Below are 21072 nucleotides of genomic sequence, written 5' to 3'. Positions count from 1 at the left end.
CCAGGGATATCCCTCCTCGTGGAATATTGGGGTGATTTTCGTTATGGGAAGAAGGGAACGTTGACGGGGATATCATACCGATACCGTCACAATTGGTTGGTAGCAGTGGGATTTTTCCCTTCTATTCCCCTTCACACCCGGATTCCAAGCAGACACTGGAAGAACTACTGGAAGTTCGTGGAAGGATTGCTAGCAACAAAACCAAGCGGGTCATCATGGCAGAATCAATGGAGCTAGACCAGGAGGACGGGATTGCAGCAACGCCAGCAGTACAAGAGATGGAGACACCAGTGATTCAGGAGGAGGAATCGCCAGCCAACAAGCTAATGAGAGAGAAGCTAGCGTGGTTCGGCCCAAACCCAACGCCAGATGTGGTACTGAAAGTGATGGACCTGTTAGCGAAGGAGGCTAAAGAAATAAGGGACGCAGAACTACAGTTAAAACTGGCAGCAGTCCAACAAGCAGCCGCACATTCTCCAAACAGTGAGTACAGCACAGCAGACGCAAGGAAGATTCCGTTTAGCGCTTTTAAAGCTTTTGATGAAAAGGACTGTGAGATTGATAACTTCCTGGCGGATTTTGAGCGACAATGTAACCTGCACCGAATAGCTAGAGGAGACTGGGTTGCAATATTGTCAGGCAAACTGTCAGGCAAAGCTTCTGATGCTTTCCGGACCGTGCCAGATCAGGATATTCATAGCTACGCCCGGGTTAAAGAAGTGCTCCTGGCTCGTTATGCAGTAACCCCAGAGTCCCACCGACAGAAGTTCAGGGACTCACGCAAAACCACGAAAGACTCTTATGCGGAATGGGCATGCCAATTGTCCCGGTCGGCCTCTAACTGGGCTAACAGCAGCCAGGCCACCACCGCAGAGGACATTTTGCAACTAATGCTCCTGGAGCAATTTTACAATCACATCCAGACGGACGTCAAAGATTGGGTGAGAGATCGCAGGCCCATGACTCTACCAGAGGCCGCGAAGTTGGCGGATGAATATGCAGATACTCGCAAGACGAACCAGGTCACACCACAGGAACAACCTCCACCACAAACGGTGCCCTCACACCCACCAACCGCTAGATACCAACCTCCTAACAGACCGGTGACATCTAGCCCTCGCTATCATCGCCAGGAGGGCAACGAACAACGCTGCTTCCGGTGCAAACAGCTGGGTCACTTCAAGCAGAATTGCCCCATGAATGACAACACCAGGTCAAATTGGTCTCAACCTGGGTACCGCCCACCAGCAGCAGCCCATTGTGTAGACTCGGCTTGGGATCCAAAGGAGCTGGGTCAGGAAGAACCATTGGGCACCCCTTACGAAGCCCTCATGGTACAATCTGTTATTACGGACAACAGGGAACACCATTGTCAGCTGGTCATGGGCGACAGCCCTGAGCCGGAAGGGCCCTGGAGGGAGCTGGGCAGAAAGAGGCACCGCCGGCCACCCTTCAAGAAGAAGAGGTCCTGGAAGCCGTATAACAAGCTGACCTGGGAGGAGAAGAAGCGACTGGAGGAGAGGGAGTCGCAGCGGGCGTCCCAGATGCGGGCCGAGATGTTCGCCAAGGGCCCACCGGTGGCCCCTTACACCACCACCCAGTTCCTGATGATGAAGGACCACGTGGAGAGCCTGCAGGACATGAGCAAGCAGGAGCTGATCCGTGAGTACATAGAGCTGGAGGAGTGCATAAGCCGCATGGAGGAGGAGAACAACCACCTGAGGTCACAGCAGCATGAACTGGAGATGGAGCTGGAGAAGCTCCAAGAGGAGAACCGGCGGCTGCGGAGGGAGCAGGGGGTGGCTGACCTTATGGGGCTCTGATTCCCCTCCCCCCCCCCCCCCCGGACTCTGAGCACCAGTGCTACAGCATTTCAACAAATATAACTTTTTCTTTTTATGAATCTCCTGGGATTGTCACTTCAGAGCCATAACCTGCCCCCTCCCATAGCGGGACACCTAGACGGCGGCGCACAGACCCATTCGCTGTCTTCACACTGACTTCTGGTGACTTTGCAGATCGCACAAAGACTTGGGGACTGACCGGCGTGTGATCTGACGACCCGGTGACATACCTGAGTCTGAAGCAGTTGCCAAGGGAGGTCAGTCATGCCAAACGGAGTTAACCTCTGACTAATAGCTCTGAACCCGTCAACCCTACTGGACCAGGGAAGGTCCAACCGGGTTTGCCGGAGCAGGGAGCAAAAGGGGGGCCATTGTGATACATTTGCCTATATGTCTCAGTTTACTGCTCCCTGCTAGCCAGGTTATTGATGTGCTAATGTCCCCTCACTATTTCTAAAGGTTAATTGATCTATTGTGTTGTGTGAAGGAGAGCTGGGTTTAAGTGGCTTGTGTTAATTATTCTGATTGCTTCATTGTGGTAATTATCTCTCTATATGCGGGGTCGAGCGGTCTGGTTGATGTATTCAGTACAGCTAGTGCTCAGCGTCATTGATGTCATTGTCTAAAGAAAATGTGTTTCAGCATCGGCCCCGTCGTGTCTACCTACTCATCTGTATGGAAGCCCCAGTGTGAGGGGGGCGGAGATTTGTCATTGTAACAGTTTTGGAAATGACATATAAGCTGTGTGTGTTATAACATTAAAGTCTGTGTTGTTCTAGCAGTAAGCTGGTCTCATGTGTGGCTTTCTGGGCGATTCCAGGGATATCCCTCCTCGTGGAATATTGGGGTGATTTTCGTTATGGGAAGAAGGGAACGTTGACGGGGATATCATACCGATACCGTCACACTGCTTAAAAAGTTTTTCTTATTGTCATAAGATCTCTTTGGCTTGTTTTCCAATAAATTCCATTGGTAAAAATTTAACACTTGTGTCTGAATGAATGTTAAAACATCCCCTCTATAGCCCGTCTCTTAGACAATTAATATTTAGGTAAATTATGTAAATTTTTTACTTCATATTTGGAGATGTTGGGGAGGACTGGAGGGGATTGGATATCCAATTTACCACGACTGTATAAATGATTACAGAGGAAGTGACAGATCTGAACACATGATGTGCTGACAAAACGCGACGGGTTACGCAATACGTGATACATCAATTCCTCCATCATGTTGGAGCGCAGGTGGAACGCAGTTTGGCTTGCCGGCTCCATTTTATGTGTTTTTTTACTTTTTTTTACTTTTTACGAATAAATGGCTACAAGTTACGGAGTTCCTCTTTCTTCTTTTACTTATGAATCCCGTCTGGTTACATCGCTGGTGAAAGGCGTCTACATTGGTGTATACATTGTGATTTATCTTTCTGCTTAATTGACACCTGTCATGGGTGTCCGATCAATCCGGTGAGTAGGATGTTTGCTTAAAATTGGTGGAAGACGGCACTTTCTTTCTCCTGTCACTGAATTTATTTCATCACTGTGCACTTAATTGAAGAAACGTTGGTGGTGGCTTATGGACTTTATTATTGAAAATGTATATTTGAACACTATTTGATTATATTATCTTTCTTTTGTTTGTTTTATTGTTTATATTACTTTTGAGCGCGGTATGAAATTAATTATTAATTTTCATTATATTTTCTGACCTTTGGTTATACTACGAGCTGCTCTTGATTGATTTATTTGATTGGTTATATTTATAATTGTTGTTTCTAGGGTGCGTGGCTTAAAGGTTTCACCTGTAATTTTACTCACATTTGTAGATTGTCACAGCCATCAGTTTTCTGTAATTTTTTGAATGTCTCATTGTCATGTCACATGTGTGATGGGGTTAACTAAACCATCTTTATTCTTAACAGAAAGCCAGAGAAAGGGGAGCAGTGATATTAAAGGAGCCGTGGGTTGAGGAAGACAAGTATGGAAGAGTTAAATTTGCTATCATTCAGACGGTATTACACATATTTTGTTTCTGATTTTTAAAATTAACAATGTAATTTTGCATGTTTTACCAATAAAATAACTAGTTCTGGCACTAAAGTGACATTAAACTCTGGTTTAAAAAATATTTTAAAGTATGTATTCTTAACTTAAGGGATGCTTCCGCGCCCGCCGCCCCATTTATGCTATCATTCGCTACAGCACAAGCCGATCAGCAGGTTCCAGCCAATGATTTATGTCCGGAACTTGCTCATCGACTTAACTAATGACAGAAGAGAGCCCTGTGAGTAAAAACCGACACACTGCATTGATAGGCAACATTGGTATTGCGATAGCAATAAAATCGATCGAAACATAAAAAATAAAAAAAATGAAAAACATTTATATATATATATATATATATATATATATATATATATATATATATATATTTTTTTTTTTTTCTTAAAGCGTCCTGTCCCTGCGTGCTCGCACACAGTAGTGAACACGTACGTAGGTAACACCTACATATGTAAATGATGTTTGCACCACACATGTGAGGTATCGTTACAAACGTCTGAAGGAGAGCAATAATTCTATTACTAGATCTCCTCTGTAACTCTAAACTGGTACCCTGTAGAAATTTTTAAAGCGTCACCTATGGATATTTTTAAGTTCCATAATTTGGCACCATTTCACAAGTGCAAGTAATTTTTAAACATGACATGTTAGGTATCTATTCACTCGGCATAACATCATCTTTCATATTATGCAAAACAATTGGGGTATACGTTATGCTTTTTTTTTTTCATTCGTTAAAGTGTATTTCCTGACAGACTCCATGGCAGCCTACGTGTGGGTTAATCCCGCCTCTCATACCTCATAGGACCCTTCTCCCATAAATCTTTGCTTCTAGCCAGAGACCGTGTTCCTTTTTTTGTCCTCCTCCTAGGACCAAAGTATGTTTTTTTTGTCATTACTTTAAAGATTCTGAAATACGGTTCAGCCTGACGCACGAGTTTGATGATTTAATCCTCTATGGATTCCAGCAATCCCAGCTATCAGCAGGGTGGATTCGGGTGATATTCGCAATGCCATGAAGAGCTTACTAGCCTGGCCATTGGCAGGCAAGCGGCAATTTGGCCAAACGTCCTGACTATTAGCAGGAGGCCCTTCTGACTATGATTCGCCCAGGTCACCCAGATCGTGCACTGACGGTTGTCCCCATGGTTCCAGGCTGATCAGGATCACGCTGCGGTATCGTATGAAAGATTTATTACCTTTTCATGGCAGCAGTTTTTGTGTGTTGTTTGTCCATGGCGGCTGGAGCGCATCTGCGTTCCAGCTCGCCGCGTCTTCCGGGTGTCTGCGCAGCTGCGAGCCTCGTCCGAGATCGAGGCTTGGTTCGCGCATGCGCAGTTCCGGACACAGCGGCGCTCGCGCATGCATGTGGGGCTCTGCTGGGCGGCGTCGGCTCCGCCGTACGTACGCCAAGGGGGCGCGGTGACGTCATCAGCGGCGCCAAGTTTTAAAAAGCTGTCAGATTCAGCTTTTCCTTGGGTTGCCCTGCGGATTGACAGCAAGCTTCCCGGTGTCTGCTCTTGTGACTACCAAGGTAGGAAGTGATTGCTACTCCTCTATGACTGGCTTACTCTGCTATTTTTGGTATTGATGGATTTACTTTGCTTTCAGCTGCCAAGTCTTAGCTATGGACGTGTCATCGCCCCCCAGTGGCCAACCCTTGCTCTGCAGGTAGGAATTTTTTTCCTTCTGCTTAGTTTGGGTGCCTTGTTGTTTCTTACAAGATTTTTTTTATATGTGTTTTTTGTACTCTGTTTTTTCTTTCCCAGTCCTTCTAGGTCTGAAAATAGACAGTCAGCACGTGAAGATGATAAAACTAAACGTCATTCCTCTTCGAGTTCTAGACGTCCGAGATCCTCCTCTAGACATCGTAGTAGGGAGTCCAGGTCCGGGCACCACTCTCATGGTCATTCCAGCCACTCTAGAAGCAGAGTTTGCTGGGGGTGCAAATCCCAGGTGCCAGATGGAAAATCTCTGTGTGAACCATGCTATGCCCGGGCCATAAGAGAGAATGGGGATGAAGGTCTTCAAATAGAAGCGATGGTCAGAAAGGTGGTACAGGAGTCCCTAAACAAACCTGAACCCACGGCTTCAGTGGTTCCTCCATCTGACCCATTACCAGTTCCCATGCAGTTGGATTCTGAAGCTCCAGGTCCCTCTAGACTTTATCGCTCCGCTAGTGAAACCTCTCTCTGTGAGGTTGAGGATTCTAACAATATCTCTGGTTTTGATTTTTCTCTGGTTCCAAATCTAGTAAAGGCAGTGAAAGACGCCTTAAAGTGGGAAGAGCCTGTTGAGGCACCCTCAAAACAGAGAAAATTCTTTAAACAACTTCAGAAGGAGCGCCCAAACTTTCCTTTTCTGGAAGAACTCGGGGGAATTATTTCGGATGAATGGACTGGAGTAGAAAGAAAGAATTCTTTACTCTCCAAAGTGGCAAAAATGTATCCATTTAAGAATGAGGATGTTAAGCATCTGGAGTCTGCCCCTCTGGTTGATGCAGCCCTAATGAGGTTGGTAAAACACGTCACACTTCCTTTGGAGGATTCCGTCTCATTCAAAGATGGGTTAGAGAGGAAGATAGATACGGACCTTAAGCATATCTATATCACAGCGGGCATGACTTGCAAACCGGCCCTGGCTCTCGCAGCTTTATCTAAAGCAATGGAGATTTGGTCAGAAGAGATAGATTCTTCCGTGTCAAGTATCTCTGAGGATCTAGCCGGAAGCATGCCGCTTCATGAACTGAAAATGGCATCAGTCTTTTTGGGAGAAGCTTCCCTTGACATTATTCGCTTAGTGGCTCGTGTCATGCTCTCCTCTGTTACAGCCAAACGAGCCTTATGGCTCCGTCCTTGGCTAGCTGATCCAGCCTCTAAACAGGCTTGGTGCCGTATTCCCTTTCAGGGTTCTTCCCTGTTTGGCAATAAGCTTGACAGTGCTATTACCCGGGCCACGGGCGGTAAGTCGGGTTTCCTTCCCCAAGATCGTCGCCTTATGAGTCAGAGAAAATTTCAACCCAGACACAATCAGGATCGTGCAAGAGAGGCTCGTAGTTATAGGCCCGGTCGTGACTTCAGAAGAAATTGGAGAAGAAACCAGCCGTCAGGGCAAAAGCCCTCTAAAACAGCTTCTTCTGGGGGTCGTGAAGCCCCTAAATCCTTTTGATACAGGATTGGCTCAGACAGTTCAAGTCGGGGCCAGGTTACTTCAGTTCCGACATGTCTGGGCAGCCTCAATAAAGGATTACTGGACGGTCAAAACAGTCTCTTTAGGTCATTCATGGACGTTCACCAAACCTCCCATGCTTCAGTTCTTTCCCACAGTCCTACCCTGCTTGGAAGAGAAGAAACAAATTCTTCTGTCTTACACAAATTCCCTAATAGCCCAGGGTGCTGCCATACAAGTTCCAATGTCCGAGAGATTCCAAGGGATGTACTCACCCTTGTTCATGGTTCAAAAGAAGTCCGGTTCTTGGAGACCAGTAATAGATCTTACGTACCTAAACACCTTCATAAAAAAGGAGAGGTTCAAGATGGAGTCATTGCTTACAATACGGCAGACGGTTAAACCCGGCGATTGGCTAGTCTCTATAGACCTGAAGGATGCGTACTTTCATGTTCCAATTGCAGCAGAGTTCCAGAAATATCTCCGGTTTGCGGTAGACAATATTCATCTCCAATTTACATGTCTCCCGTTCGGGCTTACAACATCGCCTCGAGTATTTTCAAAGCTCTTGCTGGCCATTGTCGCCCTGATCAGAACCAAAGGAATCCGTCTACACCATTATCTAGACGATCTGCTGCTACTTTCCCAGTCCAAGGATCAGCTACTGCTACATCGGTCTCAAGTCATTTCTACCCTGACGGAGTTCGGTTGGCTTCTGAAAATAGAGAAGAGTCATCTAGAGCCTACTCAAACTCTAATCTTTCTTGGAGCTCAATTCGATACGATAGAGAGCACAATCTCCTTGCCACTGGAGAAGATTCCAATAATCCGAGACAGAATTCGCCTGGCGTTGTCTTCTCCTCTCCTCAGAGCCTCACAGTGCCTCAAAATAATAGGCACCATGGTATCTACAGCCCCCATGATGAAATGGGCACAGTGGAAAATGCGACCCTTTCAAAAGGGATTTCTCCAGCAATGGGATCCGAAGGCCCGAGATCATTTCGTTCGGATAACTCCATCTATGCGGGAAAGTCTCCCTTGGTGGCTCCTACGAGAAAATCTTCTCAACTGTCATTCGATAGCCCCAATTTCATGGATCACAATCACAACGGATGCCAGCAACAGAGGCTGGGGGGCACTCTGCTTGAAGGAAGTAGCTCAAGGGAAGTGGGTCCTCCCGTCCCGGAGGGTAGTTTCCAATGTCCTGGAACTCCGAGCAGCCTTTCATGCTCTACAAGCCTTCTTCCACTTAATCAAGGGGTCATCAGTCCTCCTGAGACTGGACAACACATTAGCAGTGTCTTACATAAAGAGACAAGGGGGTACCCGCAGTCTCTCCCTATTGAAAGAAGTAGACCCGATCATGTCATGGGCTCAAAAACATCTAATGAACTTGACAGCTGTATATCTTCCCGGGGTTCAGAACTCTCAGGCGGATTTCCTTTCAAGGAAGACGCTCGACAACAACGAGTGGTCTCTCCACAGCGAAGTCTTCAATTGGGTTCTATCTCTAGGGACTTCGCCAGAGGTAGATCTATTCGCATCCCCGTGCAACTTCAAACTAAAGAGGTACTACACGAGATGTCGTTGCCCTCAAGCCTTTGGCGTGGACGCCCTGACGGACCAGTGGAGGTTCCAGAAAGCATATGCCTTTCCCCCAACGCCTGTCATTCTTCGTTTTCTGTCGAGACTCAGATGGGAGAAAGTCGAGATAGTAGCAATAATTCCATACTGGCCCAACAGACCATGGTTCCCATTACTGGTGCAACTATGCTTCCGGGATCCAATTCAGCTTCCATCCAGGCCAGATCTTCTACTTCAAGGATCAACTCCTCACCCTTGTCCAACACACCTCCATCTGATGGTTTGGTTTTTGAGAGGGCAAGGCTGGAAGCACTAGGGTGCCCAAGTAAAGTTGTTCCAACTTTGTTAAATGCCAGAAGATCAAGCACCAATAAAGTTTATCAGAAAATTTGGTCTAAATTTTCAGATTTCATTTCTTCTGTGAATGGCTCTCTCGATGATCCCCAAATCCAAGATGTTCTAGGGTTCCTCCAGACAGGTCTTGACCTACCCTTATCTGTCAGTTCTTTGAGAGTACAGATTTCAGCCATTTCCGCCTTCACAGGCATATCTTGGGCAAGACACACCCTTGTCAGGCAATTCTTTAAGGGTGCTGTGAGACTTAGACCTCAAAGAAAACCAAGGTTCTCTAAGTGGGATCTTCCTATGGTTCTGGATTTTTTCTCAGAAAGTCATGTGAATCTTTTGTCGATCAAAGATCTCTCCCTCAAGGTTGCCTTCCTTATTGCCATCACATCAGCTAAGAGAGTATCTGAAATTGGTTCTCTAGGTTCCAAAGAACCGTTTCTCACCTTCTTCCCGGATAGGGTCGTGTTAATTCCTATGTTGGGTTCTAACCCCAAAGTAACATCTGTCTTTCACGAGAATCAGGAGATCGTCCTTCCAACCTTTCGTTCATCTGAGGACTCTAGTATTCATCCTTTGGATGTTGGAGAAGTTCTGAAACAATACCTTGAAGCTACTACTTCTTTCCGGCAATCAGATCATCTACTTGTCACCTTTCAAGGGAAAAATAAAGGAATGCGTGCTTCCTCCAGGACTATTGCAAGGTGGATCGTCCAAGCCATCCAAATGGCCTACAGAGCAAAGGGGTTGGCTCCTCCAGAAGTGGTGACTGCACACTCCACTCGGAGCATCTCCACATCATGGGCGGCTGCCCGTCACGTCTCCCCGGAAGTGATTTGTAAAGCGGCTGCATGGTCGTCCTTAAATACTTTCATGACGCATTACTGCGTAGAACCGGCCTCCTTATCGTCGGTTAATTTTGGTTTACATGTTTTATCTGTTTGACAATGTCAATTAAATCTTTTTTCTTTAACCAGCAACTGCCCACCCGGGTGTGTATGGCTAGTCATTTCCCACACGTAGGCTGCCATGGAGTCTGTCAGGAAAAGGGAAAATTTATACCAAATACTTACCGTAATTTTCCTTTCCTGATGGACTCCATGGCAGCAGGAGTTCCCTCCCTTGCTGGAGTAGGCTATATTACGGAACACGGTCTCTGGCTAGAAGCAAAGATTTATGGGAGAAGGGTCCTATGAGGTATGAGAGGCGGGATTAACCCACACGTAGGCTGCCATGGAGTCCATCAGGAAAGGAAAATTACGGTAAGTATTTGGTATAAATTTTCCCTTTTTTTCCCCAAAAATTGCATTGGAAAAAACGTTGTGCAAAAACCGTGAGACATAAAAAAATTCAGTGACCCTAATTTTATTCTCTGGGGTCTCTGCTAAAAAAATATATATAATGTTTGGGGGTTCTAAAAAAATTTCCTTAAGTGTTTAGTGTCACTTTAGGTGCATAGACATGAATCAGGATCTTGTTGCACTGAATGATATGCTGTATATTGACACTGTGCTGCCACATGTGAATATGAGGAAAGTAATCTCAATCCAGTACATATACACTGTAAATTTCACTTATCTCAAGATAGAGATGATTCCTTTCTGGCCTTAGAACAAACTCCTTTACTCTTGGCTTGTCATAATGTATGCAGTTCAGATATATACTGTATTTATTGGCGCTACCTCAGCGAGGGGGCATAACAAGCGCTTACTCAGCGGCATCTGTACTAGGAAGTTCTGTCTCGTGGGCTGCCTTTGGACAACTGTTCTGTCTATCATAGAAGGCAGGACTTGGTATTAAAGAGCCCGCCGAGAAAACAGGATATTCCTCTGCATGTTAACTGTTAGCGCTCGCCCCGCCCCCTCCCTGTCCCCTCCGAGGCTGCAAATGGGCATGGATCAGGCTGCATTCATAGCAATGGGGAGTCTGCATTCATGGCAATGAGGAGGCTGCATTCATGGCAATGGGGGGGCTGCATTCATGGCAATGGGGAGGCTGCATTGATGGGCACTGACCCTTTTTTTGCACAGTTCCTAATTTAAAATAGTTTTTTTTTCCCCGAAACTTCCCTCTTAAAGTGAAGGTGCGTGTTATACATAAAATAACACTCCCGAGCTCATCCTTATGCCGCGTACACACGATCGTTTTTCGGAATTTTCAGAAGCCGAAAAATGATGTGAAGCCCACACACGATCATTTTAAATGACGTTTTTAAAAACAACGTTTTTTTTTTTCATGCCGAAAAAACGCAGCATTAGTATTGATCGGCGCTCGGGGATTCACTGGGGCCACAAAAGATATATATCTATATAGATATATATCTATATAGATATCTATAGATATATACAGTAGATAGATACAAATAACATGCCCAAGCTCAACTCTTTACCACACACAGCCACAAAGGCAGGAGAATTCTTGTTGGGCAGTGTATTAGTGCTCGGACAAACATACTTAGACCGACATTTAATGGTTTAAAGAATGTCAGGCAAAAATGGTCGGCCCTCACGCATGTTCACTGTATCAAATCTGGCCCTCTTTGAAAAAAGTTTGGACACCCCTGGTATAGGTAGATCTCAGTCCAATCTAAGCATCTTCCACTGTTTCAACCCACCAGAAATGCCAGATTCATCTGTTAGGTATGGATGAGCCAGCATGTCTACATGATAGTAAGGAAGAAAAGCTTTCTGAAACCTTGTAGGATAGTTTCTACCCAGATGAGTAAATTGTATATTGGCACGGCAGTGCTACACTCATTAAAGTGTATGTCAATCCTGATAATTGCCTTTTTTGGTCGGTCAAATATACTATTGAGGGTGTTTTGTCATGTCTGTTTCTAAAGTAACCAGGCGCTACATGTGTAAAAAAATACTTGTTGATCTCTCCTGAAACCCAGTTGTTACCTTCTGAAATCTTAAACATTTTCATTCACTGTGAAATACCAAACACCTCTCCCCTGTTGAGGTGATGGAAGGTGTTCTGTAGTCCTGTGTGCTCAGTCACATCAATGTTATATTTGTTATTTTGTATGAGTTTTTTTGTAGTAATTGGTTGCTTTACTCTTACATACACGTTATGCTGGTCCCTGCCGCAGTATGACTGGCCTGCATGGGATGCCTGTCAATGCTGATATCAAAATATCCAAAATCACAAACATTCCACTTCTTGATAAATTTGTTCTTGTAACCTTAATGTATCTGTGTATCACAAATCGATGGCAAAGGAATGCATTACCAGTTGTGAAGTGTGATTTCTTCTCTCTTCTTCCAGTATGGAGACACAACACACACACTAATAGAGAACCTAGACTATAAAGGCATCTTCTTACCTGGATATCGTCCTCCTCTCTTCCTGGATCCTCTGCTGCCCAAACTGTAAGCACTGTGGATATAGAAAAAGTAATATAGATATAAAAAGTAGATGGAGTACTTTGATGAAGAAAACACAATGGGGGAGATTTACTAAAACCGGTGCGCACAGAATCTAGGCCAACTGTGCATGGTAACCAGGGCCCATACACAGCTTCAGACATGGGCCCCCTGGAGCAGAGAACAGGGGGGGGGGGGGTGCTGCCGCCTGAAATTGAGAAGCGGGGGGGTGCCCCTAATTGATCCCTGTCTTCCGCTATCCCAGGCCTCCTTTATCTCTGTCCTCCGCTATCCCCATTCTCCATTATGCCTGTCCTCCACTATCCCCATCACACTGCCCCCCTCCACCTGTCACACTGCTCCCCTATCCCTGTCAGACTGCACAAGTTACTGGTTACTTTGCACAAGTGCGCCAGATTCTGTATTGATAATTTTTATTAAATCTCCCCCAATGTGTGTAGATATCTGCTAGAATGCACCAAAATTACACTTTTGTTTTTATGTGTAATAGTGAAGGAATGTAACCGACAACTAGTAACAATTAACATAAAGAAACTGAAAACTGAAACCTGTGGGCATTATTACTTACTTAAAGCGGAGTTCCACCCAAAAATTGAACTTCCGCTTTTTGGAATCCCCCCCCTCCGGTGTCTCATTTTGCACCTTTCGGGGGGAGGAGGGAGCAGATACCTGTGTAATACAGGTATTTGCTCCCATTTCCGGGCATAGATCACTGCGGTCATCTGCACCGCGTCCGGCGCCTACTCTATTCCCGCCTGTCTTTTGGGAGAGACACAGGTCCTAGAAGACAGCAGGGACCAGTGGGATCGTGACGCGCCTCGCGCATGCGCAGTAGGGAACAGGAAGTGAAGCCGCAAGGCACCCGAGAGCTGAGAGACAAATCGGCTTCGGGACCCTACATCGCGGGTGCCTAGGACATGTTAGTGTCCATATATTAAAAGTCAGCAGCTGCAGTATTTGTAGCTGCTGACATTTAATTTTTAAAGTTAAACTGCCTGCCGGTACATAGTACATGTGGCTGCATGCACCATAGATATTTATACCTAATACCCTCTAAGCCAGGCTGCTCTGCTAGGGAACCATTGACCACATTATATGAATGTGGACTAGTGAGACTAAAGTCTGGTACACACAGGTCAAAATTTGACTGGTAGTGGCCTGTGTGTACAGCAGCCTGTCTGGCATCTGTTGGTTATACTGGGAAAAACAGCACCTGATCGACATCCGATCGGCACTCACAGCCAGTGGCTGTCAGAACACAATAGCTCAGTAGGGAGATCGCTGTACTAACATAGTAACCCGCTGGGTTAAACATAAACTAAAATCTGTCAGTGTGTTCAGGGCTTTACAACTTATTCAAAAAGACGAGACAATATTTTTACCTTGGTCAATTTTAATGCTCTTTTCTTTTTTCAATTTATAGACCAAGTTGCAAACTCAATTTTATTGACCACATTGTGGGAAATCAGCCGGATGATGAAATGGTCCCAGTTGTAGACTGGTAAATATCTCATGTAAACAATCAGTTTTGTTACAGTTCACCTGGACAATGATGACACATTTATGTGTGGTTTGAATGTAGTCCTTCATGTGAATTATTTGTGGACATTTTAAATATTTTAGATTAGTTTTATTTCTAAAATATATCGGTGTGTGACCACCAGAGGGCAGATTTCTTACATATATTCATAAATGTTTTTATTTCATACCGCAACGACAAAACCAGTGCTTTAGAGCAGGGGTCTCCAAAATTTCAAAATAAAGGGTCAGTTTACTATCCTTCAGACTTTAGGAAGGCCGAATTGTGACCAGTGTAGAAAATGCCCCAGTGTCCGTGGGAGTAAAGAACATCTCAGTCTTGGTGGTCAGTGGGAGTAAACAAAAATTCATATTGTCTGTGGTCAGTAGGAAGAGGAACAGTGCCCCATCATTGGTATTAGTGGAATAAATAGTGCCCTTATCAGTGGCGTAGCGTGGGTTGTCAGCACCTGGTGCGAGGCAAGTAATTTGCGCCCCCCTGACCCATGGACTTACCTATTTTCAGCTAGCTTCAGTCTGGTCACATGATCCACTGTGTGAGACAGCAGTGGCTGTAGGGAAGAGGAGAAGTGATAATGACTGGTAAAGTCTGGAGTGGTGGCATCATGCATAAGTTCCTATGTCCCATCTGTTGTTTGCGCTCCCTCCTCTCCACACTCGTGGCAGCGCCCCTCTAAATTTTGCGCCCGGGGCGGTGCCCCCCCTCGCACCAACCACACTACGCCACTGGCCCTTATAGATGGTGTCAGTGGGAGGAATAGTGCCTCATCAATGGTATTAGTGGGAGGAATAGTGCCCCATCATTGGTAACATTTGGAGGAATATTACCTCCTCTTTGGTTACAGGAGGTGGAATAATTCATATCAGTAGGAGGAATTACTCACTTTTTTACCCTGAAGATAGAGGGTAATCTGTGCCTGCGTGTTATACGCAGGTGGCTGTGTAAAGTTTTTTCCCCGAAACTTTCCTCTTAAAGTTAGGGTGCGTGTTATACACCGATAAATACGGTACCTGTATGTCTCATGTTGGTATCATTGGAAGAAACAGTGGCCCATCGTTGGTGTCAGTGGGTGAAATATCGTATCATTATTGATGTCAGTAGAGGTAATTGTGCCTCATCATTTGGGTCAGTGGGAGGAATAATGCCCTGTGGAATGGATAAAACCAAGTAAAGGGTCACATCTGGCCTTCAGGCCACAGTTTAAATACCATTGCTTTTGAGAGTACACATTCACTTCATTCCTGCCTCTGTCTCTTCCATGCTTATATAGACACAAACACAGGAGTCAGTTTTGGGTGGAATCCAAGTCATTTAGCAGTATGTTTTTGGGATTGTGGTAGGGCTCCGGTGCAATTACAGAGAGAACAGGCATTCTCTTTGCTAATATTGTCCCAGGTGGGAACTGAACCCACTAACTTGCAAGGCAAAATTATTAACCACAACATGCATCTTATTTTTATGAAGTTCAAGAATGCCATAATGATTTCTTTAACTTCTGGTCCTCGTGATTAGATTTAAATAGATGTGCACATTGTCTAGTGCTGCGGTTGACCACAGTGTAGCAAGTCCCAAGTTTTCCACTCTAATCTAGAAAGGAACTAGAGGAAAATGATGGCTGGGCAGGCATTGGTCACATGGCCTTTTCTGCTGTGCAATGGGGACAGAGAGATGAGATGAGTGTAATACACCATTTACTCACCTGTTAGCCCTGTGTGGTAGTATAGGTGGAACACAGCAGCCTTTTCTTTTGCTGTTTTTTATGGATACAAAGATTTAGGGTTGTCATAGATAGGAAGATGTATTCCCAAGATGGCCCGTCCTCTCTAAAACTATATCCTGCTGCTGCTTCCTATGGGACTTGTTCAGGAGCCAGAAGTAGAGCAGACCATCTGTCCTTGCTCTCACTGAGAAGTGGAAAAGATCAGCCATTACATGGCTGGTTTCAGCAAATTCGAATAATCATACCCATTACCCTAAGGAGGTTGCACAGTACAGAAACATGTACTTTTTTACGCAAAAGCTTTGGTTAGATGAGACCGTATCGGGCTATATGACAGCTTATGAAATGAGGTGTGACCAAGCCTTGGGTAGGAGGGGAGGAATTTCTATTATATATAGATCACTTGCTGCTAATGATCAGAAATAACCTCATATGATAGCTTGGGAGAAAGATCTTCAGACCGAATGGGATTTAAAAGACTGGTACTCTAATTTTGAGAGATCTATAAAAGGGATTATCAATGTTTCACTTATAGAAGCTAATTTGAAGATCTTTACTAGATGGTACTTAGTACCCTTGAGATTAGCCACTATTTACCCTTCTCTGTCACCTCTATGCTTTAGAGGATGTCAAGGGGTCGGCTCTATGATTCATATATGGTGGGAATGCCCGAAAATACGTAAATTCTGGAATACGGTTTTTCATATTATAAGACGTGTAACTAATTGTAATATTCATCAATCTCCGATTGCTTTATTGAATGGATTTGTACCGCAAGCTCACAAGTCTACCAGGAAACTGATATTATTTATCCTAGTAGGGGCCAGGATTTCCATAGCAGCTGCTTGGAAAAGAACGTCAGTTTCGGTATTATATATGAAGAGAAAAGTGACTTGGATAATTGAGCAGGAGAAAATAATGGGCTTACTGTTAGATTCAAATGACCAGTTTAATGAAGTTTGGGGGCCATGGATGAAGTACTTGGGTATCTTAAATAACATATAAATTTAATAAGGCGATTAGCCGCATATTGCGATATACATTTGGCAGGTAGGCTATCTACTCTTCTCTCTCTCTAATCTACATTTCCCACCTAATTTTCCTTTTTCTTTCCCACTATTTTTTTCTTTTGGTCCGAGTTCTTTACTTTATTTTTATTTTTGTATGCTATCACAAGGTACATTTAATACGTGATTGTGTTATTTATGAATTTATTATTCTCTATCCATATACATTTTAACTTTGTCCATTTCGATAGAATCTCTTGTCAATATAAGTATATTGAAATATCTGGACATGATAGTTTTTAGGTTCTTAGGATCCAAGAAGTAAATCTTGGAGATGGAGTCAATTCCTCAGTTGTTTTACTAAAATGATTGTTTGATAATATTTTAAGGTATCACAATCCTCATACATTGACCCGGAACTAACGGTTTACCAGAAATTCTATTAGTCTTCTCAATCTTAATTTTATCACTTTACCCCTTCTAGTTCACCAAGTGAGACTGCTTTAAAATGAGAAGGTAAAATAGAGGGGGGTGAAGCTTTGCTTACCTTGAAACAATTCGATCCTACTACGTTATAGGGGTCGTAGGATGGTTGCTTGGGAATATATTCCATTATTGAAATAAAAAAACACAGGTTATGGGTAAACAAGTACTAATGATTACGATGAAATTGAAGAACACTTAGGGGAACATTGCATATAGGAAAATACGGGTAATTAATAAATATCCGTTAGTTCGGAATGTCGTAGCTTGGTCCTTTTTTTTTTTTTCTCTTTTTGTTTTATTTATTTCTGACTATAGAGTGTTTCCTTAATTGAGACCAAAGTATTGTTAGGGAAAATATAATACTTACATATGTCTTCCTGTGATGCAATGTGATGACATTCTTGTTGTATAAATTCTTCTGTACCGTATACATTTTCAAAATAAACTTAAACTTGATTGAAAAAAAAAAAGAAACATGTACTTAGAGGCGAAGCCCCGCAGAGAAGCACTGAAGCTTGCTGAATCAGGCTGTAAATAATGATAAAAAGCACATATTAGAGATAACTTGAATTAACTCTATGATTTAGCAAAGTTACAGAGCTTCCCAGATAGCATTAACTACTAGTCTACCCAGTATGTAAAGTGAAAGCCCAGATTAAATACAACCTCCTCTAACCCTTGTGGTGAACTATGTACGTTACAGGGACAGGCACTTGTTGAAAGCACGGTTAGTCATAGACAGCCCAATTCCTACTGAAGCATCAGACTAGGCTGTAGACTAGTGCGTGGGACTGGAATGTTAATGGTACTCTTTACTTCTGATTTCGAAATGCTGAGAAGAATTGATTGCATGAAAATATCCATACCTTTCCCTGCAGGTACCAAAAAACTCTGTTGTTTCATCGTTTCTGGTCTGTGGATGACAAACAGCTGCACACAGACTTCAGTGCGCTTCGCTCCATTGTGGTCGCTAACTATGAAGAGACCATTAAGATGCCTATAAATGAGCCTGCGTCAGGAAAGAGGAAATCTCAGATCCAGGTATCTCACTGTAATTTTTCTGTATATATTAGAGGCAAACCAGTGAAGCCCACTGCTTCAGATTTAGTCATCATCACAGTTGGGTGAATCTGTAGTGGACTGGACCATCTGCAACCAAGACAGGGTAGGGTTAGGTAGGGTTATGTAGTCCAATATGTCCATGTATGGCAGGGATATCCAATTAGCGGACCTCCAGCTGTTGCAAGTTCCATGAGGCATAGCAAGACTCTTAGGCCTCGTACACAAGCATGCTAAGAAACACGTCCGCTGGAACCATGTCCGCCGGACATGTCCGATGGTCAGTATGACTCATTGGACATGTCCGCTGGCCCGAGAACCCGCGCATGACGTCGAATTGATTCGACGCATGCGTGGAAGCTTTGACCTTCCGCGTCAGAGAATGTCGGTGTCGTATACATCACCGCGTTCTCTGTCCGCTGGGATTTTGGTTTGATGGTGTATACAACCATCAGACCAAAATCCGGCAGCGTACATGTCCGATGAAAACGGTCCGGCGGACCGTTTTCATCAGACAGATCCGGTCGTCTGTACGTGGCCTTAGAGCCACAATTATGACACCCAGAGGCAGAGCCATGGTGGGACTTGTAGTTTTGCAACAGCTGGAGGTCCGCTAATTGCATATCCCTGATGTATGGCAAGCTTTAGCTAGCTGCTGAAAGGACAAGTTATAACAATTAATAATTAATTTAGTGTTGTATATATTTTTATTGCCAGATGTAGAAAAGACATACAGTAGATTATCAGCAATGAACAAGCAAGATAAACAAATAAATCAATGTTGAGAGCTCCATCAAAGTTCCTCAGAAGAGATGTATCTCAAACCAAGAAATGTACAGAACAATATATGAGAACCAAAGTTAAACCATTAACAAGTATTTTCAAAAGCCACGCCTGAGACGTATTATGAATGTGTCAAAGCAGAGTGACCAAGTTGAGTAGTATTGATGCACTCAATCAAGAAAGATCATAGAGAAAAATGGCAAACTCTCAGAAAGATCATGGAGAAAAATGGCAAACAGGGTGAGAAAAGAGAGAAAAAGAGGTAGAAAAAGAGGGGAGAAGGAGCGGACTGGATGGAAGCCAACTTAGCCAAGTTCCTAAGGGTCAGAGTGAAAACCCAGCTAATACCTAAGCTTAGTAACAAAGTTGGTAAGGGTAAGGCAGAGAATCTGTGCTCAACTAAGAGGTCAAGTTATATTAGTATACAAAAATATCAGGTTTGGAGTATACGTTTCAGAGCATCAGGGGAGGAATACGCAATCCACAATGACCATTGAGAGAGAAATGTATCTTGTGCATCCAAGTCATCACCTAATAGCTCCTCCGAACTCTTAAATGTAACAGGGAGGGGGTCCTAGGGGACCTCCAATGAAATAGTATTAAATGTATGAAAATGAAAATGTCTCAACAGATGTGTTTTTTGGAAATGTATGATGGAACTGGGTAAAATGGATAAGAGAGCAATAGCAAGGGAAAATAATGGAACTCTTCACAAATCTGCATGTAATCCTTGTGCAGGGGCCATGTTAATAATCTCTGTATTGTTCCAATTTATACGTGCTGCCAAAACAAGGTTTAATATGAAATCACAATTGTTTTTCCCCTATAGGAGTATGTTGAATATTATGGTGGTCCTGGAGTTCAGCACATTGCTCTTAACACATCTGACATTATCACTGCAGTAAGTGCTCTTCTATAGTTGTGCCCCAAGCATGCAAATGATATACACAACTGTAGAGACCAATTGCCAATAACATGAAAATCTATTTTGTAGATCACCAACTTGAAAGAAAGGGGAATGGAATTCATGTCTGTTCCATCCAGCTATTACCAGACACTAAGGGAAAATCTGAAGACAGCTAAAATACAAGTTACAGAAAATATTGACATACTAGAGGTAAGTGCAAGCAAAAAAGAAAAGAAAAATAATAAAAATCTCTGTAATTTCCTTGTGCTATTTTTTTATATATAGTTGGGCCTGTTCTGCTGGTTTTCATTATCTCATATGTTTTCACAAACACTCTTCAATCCTCACCTAGAAAAATCCCAAAAATGTATCTTTGCCATTAGGCAATAGGGCTAATGACTCATTCATTTGTCCAACAATATTTTTTCCATTACATTCTCATTGTTTGAGCTAAATTTCTCTTTACCTCTGCTATTAGGAAGTTGTCAAGGAGTGCCCAGTAGGCTCCTAAGAAATGTCCTAGATGGAATTCCAGTGCTGTAAGGGTAGGAATCTTCCAGGTCACACACTGGAAGGAGGCATGATTTAGGAACTATATCTGGCACAAGTTCTATACAGTAGAAAATTAAAACCAATACAAAAATACAGGCATATCTATAAATGCCCTCTAGTATGAAGGGCTATTGCACATAGCTGTTGAAGATGACGCCTGACATGTTTCAGACTCGTATGTCCTTCTTCATAGGCTGAATGTCATCTAAAGCATACATATTCTATAGAGTGAACATGCTTGTTCATTGGATTGGCCAGACCAAGCCACACACGCACTGTCAATCTTCAATTTTTTGTATATAACCCCCAAGGGAGCAATACATAAGATGTGTGGAAGCGTGTACAAAAGCGCTCTGGTCATAGTCCCCCCGGGGAAAAGAAAATGAGAAGAACGAGAAAGAAAGGGCATAGCAAGATAAGAATAGGGGGTGTGTAAAAAAAAATTCTTATTTATAAAGAAGAGATGAGGCAAGGATCTAGAGTCTTTTCGGTCACAACGTAGATGGTAATTACAATGCGACCTGCCAAGATCTTACAAATATGAGGTGAAGTCTGGTGGGTTACTAAAGTGAGATCAGACCGTCCAGGTAATTTTAAAAGCATCTGATTTGCCATTTTCTCAAGAACTAAT

General features: G+C 43.6%; 1 protein-coding gene and 1 pseudogene across 1 annotated transcript in view; one reads left to right on the top strand and one right to left on the bottom strand.

The window, feature by feature from the left end:
* The window catches only part of HPD (4-hydroxyphenylpyruvate dioxygenase), a 47711-nt gene that overhangs the window by 18348 nt on the left and 8291 nt on the right, over positions 1-21072 (top strand). Inside the window, exons 7-12 of the mRNA XM_040347016.1 lie at positions 3763-3852; positions 12269-12372; positions 13811-13888; positions 18019-18181; positions 19812-19883; positions 19977-20099. Of these exons, the coding sequence (XP_040202950.1) occupies positions 3763-3852; positions 12269-12372; positions 13811-13888; positions 18019-18181; positions 19812-19883; positions 19977-20099 (630 nt within the window). The remainder of the gene's footprint in view (positions 1-3762; positions 3853-12268; positions 12373-13810; positions 13889-18018; positions 18182-19811; positions 19884-19976; positions 20100-21072) is intronic.
* Positions 19676-19774, bottom strand: LOC120925375 (annotated as a pseudogene).

Source organism: Rana temporaria, chromosome 1 (assembly GCF_905171775.1).
Source record: "Rana temporaria chromosome 1, aRanTem1.1, whole genome shotgun sequence".
NCBI lineage: Eukaryota > Metazoa > Chordata > Amphibia > Anura > Ranidae > Rana > Rana temporaria.
This window is presented reverse-complemented; position numbering and strand designations above follow the sequence as displayed.